Source organism: Salvelinus sp. IW2-2015, linkage group LG16 (genome assembly GCF_002910315.2).
Source record: "Salvelinus sp. IW2-2015 linkage group LG16, ASM291031v2, whole genome shotgun sequence".
Lineage (NCBI taxonomy): Eukaryota > Metazoa > Chordata > Actinopteri > Salmoniformes > Salmonidae > Salvelinus > Salvelinus sp. IW2-2015.
The window spans coordinates 8,051,289-8,062,981 of NC_036856.1; the positions used below are offsets into that span (position 1 = coordinate 8,051,289).

General features: G+C 40.5%; 1 protein-coding gene across 1 annotated transcript; it reads right to left on the bottom strand.

The window, feature by feature from the left end:
- Nucleotides 1–3,772: 3,772 nt before the first annotated feature.
- LOC111975789 (sphingosine 1-phosphate receptor 1) lies at nt 3,773–6,676 on the bottom strand. Its single transcript, XM_024004374.2, has 2 exons — nt 6,534–6,676; nt 3,773–5,755 (listed from the first exon to the last, which is right to left on the bottom strand). Exon 2 carries the CDS (start codon nt 5,552–5,554, stop codon nt 4,436–4,438), a length of 1,119 nt encoding a protein of 372 aa, XP_023860142.1. The 5' UTR covers nt 5,555–5,755; nt 6,534–6,676; the 3' UTR covers nt 3,773–4,435.
- Between the last annotated feature and the right edge of the window lie 5,017 nt (nt 6,677–11,693).

Genomic DNA, 11,693 nt, shown 5'->3' on the forward strand with positions numbered 1-11,693 from the left:
GTTAAACACTGCTAAGTTTCATGTGAGTCCATGAAACTAATTAAGCACATTATTAACACTTATTTAGGCTTGCCATTGACTCAAGACATTTTAGCTTTTCATTTTTTAAATTAGTTTGTAAACATTTCTAAAAACATAATTTTAAATTCAGTATATAACACAACAAAATGTGGAAAAAGTGAAGGGGTGGGAATATTTTCTGAAGGCACTGTAGGCCTAGGGTTTCAAGCTTTGGTTGATTTCACATTTATTCTACTCGTCAATCATTAATATGTTGGATTTACGTCTCCATCTCAACCAAAAATCTAAGTAAAAAAATAAGACTAAATCAAATCAAACTTTATTTATAGCACTATTCTTTAAAGGGATACTTCAGGATTTTGGCAATGAAGCCCTTTACCTACTTTCCCAGAGTCAGATGAACTCATGGATACCACTTTTATGTCTCTGTGTCCAGTATGCAGGAAGTTTGAGGTGGTTTCGTGAGTCAATGCTAACTGGTGTTAGCACAATGACTGGAAGTCTATGGGTATCTGCTAGCATTCATGGGTATTTGCTTCCAGTCATTGAAGTCTACGGGCATCAGCTAGCATGCTAGCTGAAACCCATAGACTTCGAGTCATTGCACTAACGCTAGTTAGAAATTGCACTAGCGCTAGTCAGCAACTTCCTTCAAACTGAACGCAGAGACATAAAAATGATATCTACGAGTTCACCTGACTCGGGGGAGGAGATAAAGGGCCTCCTTGCCAAAATCCCGGAGTAGCCCTTCAACTTAGATTTTGGGTTGAGATGGAGATGTGAATCCAACATATCAATTATTAATTATTAATGTTCACGTCTCCTGTTAATCAACCGATTCAATATTACTTTTGTAATACAGTAAATAGCCTAAAGTTAAGGCTAACTTACAAAGTAATGTAACAGTATTTATTCACCCTTAAAATGAGTAACACATCCATGGCCACATTTTGAGGTTACTGTAACTATAAATGTCTTCTTATGTAGTCATAGAAACCATGCAAGTTCAAGATGGCATGCAAAAGTTGCATGTTTGTGGAGATCTTCACAATTGCTATAATAATCAGTGCAGAATCTCGAACAGCATTGATCACTTTCACTATGTACTTTTAAAGTAATCTCAACTGCAATCCAGGTCATTTAGTTGTGCTGTTAAATGAAGCACAGTGATTACACATTAAGTTGTTGTATAAATACAAAATATTTGACATTGTATTCCCTTTTTAATTTTGTTTTGCTTTTAAATGGTTGAAAGCGCAATAATGACACATTTAGATGACAACTACACCAAAAATCAAAAATTTCCATTGGAATTTGGTTGTGCTTTTAAAGGGTTGAAGGCACAGGGATAAAACACTGGAAATTCAACTAACTTTTGGCTGTCTTTTTCAGTGGGTGAGTAAAGGTTGAAATGTCATTGAAATGTCCACATTGAAATGACGTGGTATGCCTACCTGCTACATACAGAATTAAATATACAGAAAATGAAATGAACATTTGGTCCCAAAAACGGCCTATGAATCTGCTTTATGAAGCAATAACAGCAGATAGCCATAGGGGGCGCAAGTATCTTAATTATTGTAAATCAGAACTAGACTTGAGTGCCACCCATAGTCTTAGACTAAAGTTTAAATAGGTGTGCCCTCAAGTTTTCCCCAAGAAAGGAGAGGGCTTAATCTGTTCAGCTTGCCCTCTGGGAGCGGACAGAGTCTACCTGAGGGAAGAAGCTGGTATTCAGAATGAAGTAGCCTACATGGGAGGGGTCAGCTATGATTTGAATGCTGTCATACACCCATGACTGGTACACTACTCTCTATTACAGCACGATGAAACAATACATGTTTTCTGGTCAACTCCAAAGACCCAGAGTATGTGTAAAATATATTTGTTGTTGAACTTTGGAGCAAAAGCTAATTCCTTAACAGGAAAATGAATTAAATGTTTCCTGTTTGGTGCAATATAGTCTAGGTTAGACTATATCAAATTGAAGGAGCAAGATTCAACCCTGCATCTAGACCAGTGGTGGAAAAAGTACCCAATTGTCATACTTGAGTAAGAATAAAGATACCTTAATAGAAAATGAAAGTCACTCAGTAAAATACTACTTGAGTAAAAGTCTGAAAGTATTTGGTTTTAAATATACTTACAAGTAAAGGTAATTGCTAAAATATACTTAAGTATGAAAAGTAAAAGTATAAATAATTTCAAATTCCTTATATTAAGCAAGCCAGATTGCACAATTTTCTTGTTTTTTAATTTACAGATAGCCAGGGGCCCACTCCAACAAATTTACAAATTAAGCATTTGTGTTCAGTGAGTCCACCAGATCAGAGGAAGTAGAGATGACCAGGGATCTTCTCTTGATAAGTGCGTGAATTGGACCATTTTCCTGTCCTGCTAAGCATTCAAAATGTAACGAGTACTCTTAGGTGTCAGGGAAAATGTATGGAGTAACAAGTACATTATTTTCTTTGGGAATGTAGTGAAGTAAAAGTTGTCAAAAATATAAATAGTAAAGTACAGATACCCCCAAAAACTACTTAAGTAGTACTTTTAAGTATTTTTTACTTAAGCACTTTACACCACTTATCTGGACAAATGTTGAATGGAACACCAGACAGCAACAGTATTCAATACTGGTATTCTAAATCGAACATGTCATCAGAGGTCCTTGTGTTGGTTTTGATAGTTTTTGTTCAACTTCATTTTTGTTATTGCTTGCCAGTTTATCGGTTTGACAGAGAGCCGTCTGGGGACGAGATAACCCTCTGCCCTCATCTCCTGTTCTTCTGAAACAGCTGGGTAGGTTTCCTTCGGTGATGGACATGTCCCCCAAACTACTTGCTTTAGAGGATTATCCTATTATTAACAGATATTTATCCAATTCTCACTACTGTCTCCCATCTTCAGGTGGCAGAACGTATTTCTGCCACCTGCCACCGTATGTCACAACATTCTGTACTGGGCCTACCATACCAGGTCTCAGTGTGCATTAAGAGAAGACAACAATAACCTTTTTTATTTCCAATATTTATTAAGAGCTAACCAAAACATTGAAACAAAAACACGTGCAAAATATGACTTGGGGTCACATGGAAGTTTGGCAAACTGATTAATTGACCACTGACAAGCGCTATAGTACTTGGCCGTGGGTGTTTAACGGTTCTAAATAACAGATATTTACTAACTGATCAAACCATAGGCGGTTTCAGTGAACTATTCCAGTGAGCTATTGATGATGTGTGTGCCCACAGTAAGGTCTATATTCACTTCTTCCTTTATGAAAAATGTAAGTCATTATTGTGGTTGGTGCTTTCAACAATGGACGAGTTTATCCTTATATGTCAATCTCTTGTGTTTTTTCGACCTCATGTCCTTCCCTAATATTGGTGCATGCTGGTTTTCACAAGAGAGTATGTGTTTGAGAGTGGAAACCGAGGGACAGACAAATATGCACAAGTTGAATGGCTGGAGCAACAGTATCTACAAAATCCTCCTTTATTAAGGCAGTGAAACAGAAATCATAACTAGAAAAAGAAAGACGACCTTTGTCACACATCAACCAGAATATAAATTATTATTGCTACTACATTGCATCGCTACAAAGATAACTTTATCGAACAAGAGTGAAATAAAAGAAATTACAAGTACAAAATACATTCTTAATCAAGGGGTAGAATTGACATTGTACTAGCCTGCAGAGTTAAGTCGAAGAAACACGAGAGCTTCATTAATTGTGTTTCTTAAACGTTTCAATAAGAACAATAAACGCTGCTAACTATTGTCACACTTCCATCAACACCTTAGAGAATCAGTAAACACCTATAATGGGTTGATGGTTTTTAATTAGCCTTTTTACAACAAGTGCTGTACTAAATACATACAAAATACCTTTGACTAAAATGGCTTCTTCTCAATCTGTAAAAAGAACATGGTTGAACTCAATACTGAAAAGTCAGGTTTACACTTTGGGTGCTCACTGTAAGTGCTTCCCTATGAAATTGTCTTTTGAATATGAAAATATTCAGTTCAGTGCTGTCAGTCCTCAACGTGTGGGGGGAGAAGGACACAACCTGTAACACTCTTTCAGTTCTACTCTCTAGCATGGGCTACTGGATGTCCAGAGATATTCACTTTCTTCCAGTTTAGCCCTTTTTTCTGATGAGTTTCTTCTCATGCATCAAAGACAATGAGAAATGATCAAAGAAATGGAAACTGAAGAGGCAACTTACATACTGTACATAGACACAACCACGGTGCAACAAAACCACATACAAAACACTCACACTCTACTTATACACATATATACATAATGTACACACACACACTTGCACACTGCGCAAAAACATATATACACACATCCACATTCCCTAAGCAGTGGAGCTACTTTTCTCACAGCAGTCCACAAGGCCCTTTAAGAAGAGGAGGTGATATTCCCAGAGGATACGACGGTCTCCCTTGGCGAGTACTCTGGCTCATCCTTATTGGGGTGGGACGAGTTGTCCGACTTGCTTCGGCTGAACTCTGCACCCATGATGGGCCGAGAGAACTTGCCAGAGGGCCGGGTGCAGACACTGCAGCACATGAGCGTTTTTAGGAAGGCGCGGCGCATCTCGTTGCTGGTGAGCGTGTAGATGAGGGGGTTCATTGCCGAGTTGAGCACGGCCAGGGCCAGGAACCACTCGGCTTTGTACAGGATGGCGCACATGCGGATGTCACAGGCCACGTCCAGCAACAGGAGGATGAAGAGTGGAGCCCAGCAGGCAATGAAACAGCTCAGCACGATGATCACGGTCTTCAGCAGGGCCATGGACTTCTCCGAGCTCTTACTGCTAGCGCTACCCCCGCCGCGGCCGTTGGAGACCTTGCGGAACACCAGCTTGCGGCTGCGGGTGCGCACCAGGGCGTAGATGCGCGCGTACAGGACCACGATGGCCATGAGGATGACGCTAAAGACGGTGGTGCAGAACAGGATGTAGGTCTTGTGGTAGAGCGGCAGTACGGTGGAGCAGCTGGGCATGCTCTGGATGCAGTTCCAGCCCATGATGGGCAGGCCGCCCAAGATGGCTGCAATCAGCCACACGGTGCTGATGAGCATGAAGACACGGCACGTGTTGCCATTGTTGTGCAACTTCATCTTCAGCATGGTGAGGTGGCGCTCGATGGCGATGGCCAGCAGGCTGAAGACTGAGGCTGCCAGGGCCACAAACATACTCCCCTCCCGGAAGAACCACTGTGTGGGGGTCAGTTTGTATGTGTTGGCACCTGACAGCAGGATGTTGGCAGTGTACACCACACCAGCCAGCAAGTCTGATAGAGCTAAGTTCCCAATAAAGTAGTACATGGGCTTGTGGAACTTCTTGGTCCTCCAAATAGTAAGCAGAACCAAGACATTCTCAAGGATAATGAAGCAACATACAATGATGAAAACCACAGAGTCCGCTTTGAGTCTGGAATCCTGCTCCACTTTCCGGAGCTTCCCTGTGAAGTTGTAGTGTCTGGCTATTAAGTCGGAATACATGGAGTCACCCATGGCTCTGATTTGAATTTAAATCCTACAAATTTTGTAGTCCACCACTTAGTCCACTGAGGGGCGATGGCAGGCCAAGACACAGCTGGCAATGGTATTCCTTAGCACTTGATAGGTTGTCATTGCAGACAATCAATCAAATAAATCCTTATTGCCACAGGATGTCACAGGATGAGTAAGATCTTGAACCCCATCATGAAACTCCTAAAAGAAATTGGGAAAATACCGATTTAGAACAGTCATAAAAATGTTCATAAATGTATGACTCTCTAAAATAAAATACTATTTAATACTCCTTCACTTTTATGTGAAATGAGGACTTGAGGATTCAGTAGACTAATTCAGCATAAAATACAAATACAGAACAAAAGTCCTTGTAAAAACAAGTGAATGGGAGACAGAGGCAATTATTTTGTCCAATAGTAAATTAGGGTACATTTTCTTGTCAAAATATGTGATCAAATAAAAGCAAACGAACAGAAAAGTCAGAAACCTGGCCGGTTCTTTATGGATATGATGTTCATTATGGTAACTGATTCTGGACTGTATGCTGAATTCCACAGATGGAAAAGTATCGCACTGATGCATGAGCTAAATTATCATCATGATAGGCTATTTTGAACTGTGCTAAGAATGAGATGGGGGGGGGGGGTCGCATTGGGAAGCTATGAAGTTATTCAATGTTTTTTAAAAGTTTTTTTACAAAATCCATAAACTTCAGAAAAAAAACTTGCAATAACTATGTAACGGAATCTCTCAACATGAACTTGAAATGCACTTGAAACTCACGTTATTTTGTTCAAATGTATTTTTTCGATTTCTTATGTGTTTAAGATATGATTAAACAGTCATTAACTTAAATTACTTTTGAAAGGCACAACTTTGATTTGCATTGTTATTGATGACCAGACGCCAAAACTAATTCGGCTATGTACATGTACATTAAAAATCTAGTCTAGAAATTAAGCAAATGTTTCCTTACCATAATAGTGATCATCAATGAGAATATTCCAAGTATCAACCTAAATTCGCACAAATCCTCGAATCAGAAACTTTTTTATATTTTCCAGCGGCTGAGTTCTGTGCGTTTGCGGCGTGATTTCATGGAATGAGCACCGTGCGCAAGAGAGGCTGAGTAAAAGCAAATCTTTTTGTCAGTTCATACCACTCCTCCCTTCCCCATAAAAGGAAAACTCCACCCAAAAACTATCTTTCGGTATTTGTTTCATTAGTCCATTGTTGATACTTTACCTACTCATTCAAAGGTTTCTCTTTATTTGTACTTATTTTTTTTACATTGTAGAATAATAGTGAAAACATCAAAACAATGAAAGAACACAGATGGAATCAGGTAGTAACCAAAAAAGTGTTAAAATATATTTTAGATTCTTCAAAGTAGCCACCCTTTGCCTTGATGACAGCTTTGCACACTCTTGGCATTCTCTCAACCAACTTCACCTGGAATGCTTTTCCAACAGTCTTGAAGGAGTTCCCACATATGCTGAGCACTTGTTGGCTGCTTTTCCTTCACTCTGTGGTCCAACTCATCCCAAACCATCTCAAATGGGTTGAGGTCGGGTGATTGTGGAGGTCAGGTCATCTGATGCAGCACTCCATCACTCTCCTTCTAGGCCAAATAGCCCTTACACAGCCTGAAGGTGTGTTGGGTCATTGTCCTGTTGAAAAACAAATGATAGTCCCACTAAGCCCAAACCAGATGGGATGGCATATCGCTGCAGAATGCTGTGGTAGCCATGTTGGTTAAGTGTGCCTTGAATTCTAAATAAATCACTGACAGTGTCACCAGCAAAGTATCCCCACAGCATCACACCTCCTCCTCCATGCTTCACGGTGGGAACCACACATGCGGAGATCATCCGTTCACCTACTATGTGTCTCACAAAGACACGGCGGTTGAAACCAAAAATCTCAAATTTGGACTCATCAGAACAAAGGACAGATTTCCACAAGTCTAATGTCAATTTCTCGTGTTTCTTGTCCCAAGCAAGTCTCTTCTTATTATTGGCGTCCTTTAGTAGGGATTTATTTGCAGCAATTCGACCATGAAGGCCTGATTCACGCAGTCTCCTCTGAACAGCTGATGTTGAGATGTGTCTGTTATTTCAACTCTGTGAAGCATTAATTTAGGCTGCGATTTCTGCAGAGGTAATTCTGCGTCTTCCTTTGCTGTGGCGGTCCTCATGGGAACCAGTTTCATCATAGCGCTTGATGTGGTGCAGAACACAAATGTATGTGCCTTAAAATAATGTTTTTTCTATTAATATTTCAAATCATTTGTGGATTTACAATCTTTAAATAATAAAGACAGTGATAATAATGAGAATATTTGTCCGTCATAATAATAATCATAAATGCTAGGCAACTGGTACTACCTAAACCAACTAAAATCATCAACATCATGATCATCATCACTTTAGTAGGTCTGTTTTGTTTGTAAACTTAAATGCTCCTTTGGACAATGCAAACCCTTTGGTGGTGAGGGATGGCCTTGGCTCATTTCTGAGTCAATTGCTGTCAATCAAAAGTGCATAGCTCAGCCATTCAGCCGCTGAAATGATCATGTATGTACTAAGAAAATCCACTGTAGAATGGTAATTGCAGAGTAATAAGCTATGAGTTAGTAGTAGATAGATAAAATGTGAATACCTTTTATTCAAATCAATAGGAAGAACAGAATAGCCTGCCAAAAAATACAAACATCTGTATTGAAGATGCGGTGCAGTTGATTTAGTATGCTTACTAACATGAATTTAGATATTCTAATGGACGCAGTAAACACAGAGATGTCTACTTATTATGACACCTATTATTACATACTATTACTTTAAGTATTGGCATAGCCAGCAGTAATTGTGGTGGTAATATCATACTACCAATAATATCATTATTCAATTGTGTTATTAGAAATCCTTTTGTTTTCATCCCTGGGAATGCACCAGCTGTGCACATTACCCCCCCCCCAAATTAAGTCAAGCTATATGTGCATGAGTAACCGCCCTCCTCCATCGTCTCTGCTCCCAGCTCCATCCCCTGTGAGTCCCAGCCCCATCCCCAGTGCCCCATTTTGTCTGCCCATTAATCACATGTGCTGCTCCCTCTGTCTCTTCAGGTTTTCTGCTCCGCCCAGCCCTCTGCCCTCAGGGGGTGGGGCAGTAAGGAAACATGGCATATCCATACCCTCTTCTGAGTGTGTGTACAGTATATCACCCATTCATAACCATCCTTTCAAACATGATGGTGGCTGCATCATGTATTGGAAAATGACTTAAACAGAAATAGTCACATCTGTAATGCAGAGGTTCCTTTCACCAAGTATTGATGTATTCATAGAACTATTCAATCACGTCATAACATTTTCTTGTGATTTCTTGTAATTATATATATATTTTCCTTTAAATCCTTACGTGTTTGTGTCTGTGTGTGAAAGAGAGTGCATAGAGTGAGGAAAATGACTGAAAGGAAAGAGAAAGACATGGAAAACCCTTCCTTCAAGAGGTCTCTTTGGTGCATTCTTTGACGGGGGAGAATATCTATATCCATGCTCCAGTTGGTCGTCTGTGAGCGAGCGTTGGCACCATCGCTGTCAGCTCTCCGGACCATCAAACTACGTGAGATCAAAAGCCTGTTTGCAGAGAGACACAGGGTCTTTCATCTTGGGAACTCCACTGCCATTCCTCTTTCTTTGTTTATTTTTGATCCCCTTTACTTAGACGGAATTCATCCACGACAGGACTCAGCCCCACTTATCCTCCTATAGGAGTTGCTCCCGACGTGGCGTAATTGAGGCGAACATCAGTATGAATCTAAAGCAAATGGGCACATAGATGGACCATCCAGATAAGCTCTTTGTACTTTATATACTAATAATTTCACTATAATAATTTGCTACAGTACACATTGTTGCTTTACTTAACACATTTCTTTACAAAAAGGGTTTTGAAAATGTATGAAACCAGATAGAATTCACTGGGTTGCATGACGTCGCTATATAATATGAGAACATAGCACCTGACTTTAAACTACAAGTGTCGTCTTTCATTAACAGATCCTACTTTGTGTACTCAGACGGTCAGGGACAGTTGATGACTCGCATTGTTGCGAATGTGAACCAAAGCAGCTGGGACCTTAGGCTAGTTAACCCCCCTCCCCTCCAATGCTGGAGCGGTCAGTGGGAGAGTAGCCATGCAGAAAAATACATGGAGGGGCGAGAAGAAGAAAGGAAAAAGGGAATTAAGAAACAGTGGTTTGTGCTTTTATGAGCTCCACAGACTTTGTTTTATGACTCTCAGAGGAGAGAGGTAAGGAGATGAAGTGACATGGGTAAAATCACCGGTAAAACCAAGCCCCTACATATTACAACCAATGTGTTGTGATAATTGCGTTGTTTGGCAATCTGATATATAGGCCTGAAGGCTGAGACAATAAGAAGAAACAGTGGCAGAATAAATTCCTCCACACATTTGTTTTATCAGAAAACTGGAAAGCAACCTCTGTCCGGTGAAGTCCACATAGCATATTGCACGTAACAGATAGTTACATGACCTACAGCATGATCAAGCAAGTTAATGTTTCCAACATTTTTGGATCACTAAACAACTAATGACTTAGAGCCACAGAGAGTTGCCCCAAGTCGCAAAGAAACAGGAGCTGCCTCCACTATTCCAGCACCATTTCAACTTCAACATTTCAACATCATCAACCTCTGTTTAGTCTAACACAGTCACAACTAAAAGATACCAAAAACAATTTAGTCCAATCAACGTAAGCTAAATATGATGTGGCTGTCCATGGTTCTGATTTCTGAGTGCGTGTGTGTGTGTGTGCGTCCTGCTTGTAGAGAAACGCCAATGCCAACCTCCTCTTTTCTATGTTGAGGAAGTCAGTCTGTCATACAGTACATGCTTTTATTTTTGTTGTCCTAGGCTTCCTGGCTAAAACGCTTGCTCGCTAGCCTAACTTCCATTTATGGGCAACGTTAGCTAGTTAATATTAGCCTTCTACATCTAGTTACATATTTAACTTCCATCCTTTCAGGCCAGGGGCACAACAATGTATGAGTTAATGGTTGGATCAGAATCGCCATTATAATCATTGGCCAGTACAAAGAATTAAGTAAAACCCAAATCCCTATCTCCGTCCATGGCTAATTTAGGAAAGTGACAATTTTAGCTAGCCAGTTAGCTAGCCACCGGAGGACAACAACACAACATGATGCAACAATTTAAGTTGTTTCTGTCAATGACTAATGCTCTCAGTGTGATTTGATAGGAGTGATGCCAAAATCCAAGCTGGCTTCCCTTGACACTTTTTTTCGGTGCTCCAGAACCATTCACAGTTGTGCTCGCTCAGTTTAGCTCAACGCTGATTGGCAAATGTTTCATACTTGTATTTTTATCAAGGGATGCCAAATGCTCGCTGGCTTCCCTTCGGTTCAATGCTAGGCAACAATGTAATACTCGTTTGGACCAAACAGCATCAGATAGATGGCCTACACCTAGAGAGACAGAGGGGCGCTGTTTCGTTCGCTCAGATGCTTTCTCCTGTGAGATACATTCAGCCTCTTGCGAATTGAAGGAAAAATGATGTAATGTTTTTTAATAGTTATCTTGGTAATTCTTTGGGGGCAAGCCTGGCTTCCCATGGCATCCATGAATACACACCCCTGCATTGGCCCCATAAGGAAGAGGAGGGCTCCGATTACTCACTAGTACCGGAAATGCTCCATCGTGCTCCGATTGATCCATCATGATACTTCAACAGTGACATTCCACACATCCTTATGCCAGCTGAATTTGGCATCTCACCACCAACCCATTCCACTCTCTTTTTGCCATATCTTCATTCTGTTGCATCTGGTTGGTTCATCATTGTTTTATTTAACCTTTATTTAACTAGGCAAGTCAGTTAAGAGCAAATTCTTATTTTACAATGACGGCCTACTCCGGGCAAACCCGGACGACGCTGGGCCAATTGTGAGCTGCCCTATGGGAATCCCAATCATTACCTCAGTCCTTCTCTAGGCGCAACACCAACAGCATCTGCATCCAATATGTAGCTCCACAAACGTACAGTCACACCAACACAATCATTGGATTGAGAAAAGCCTTGAATGTCTATGGGT

Coding starts and splice junctions, on each gene's coding strand:
- LOC111975789 (XM_024004374.2), bottom strand. CDS start 5,554: ATGGGTGACTCCATGTATTCCGACTTAATAGCCAGACACTACAACTTC.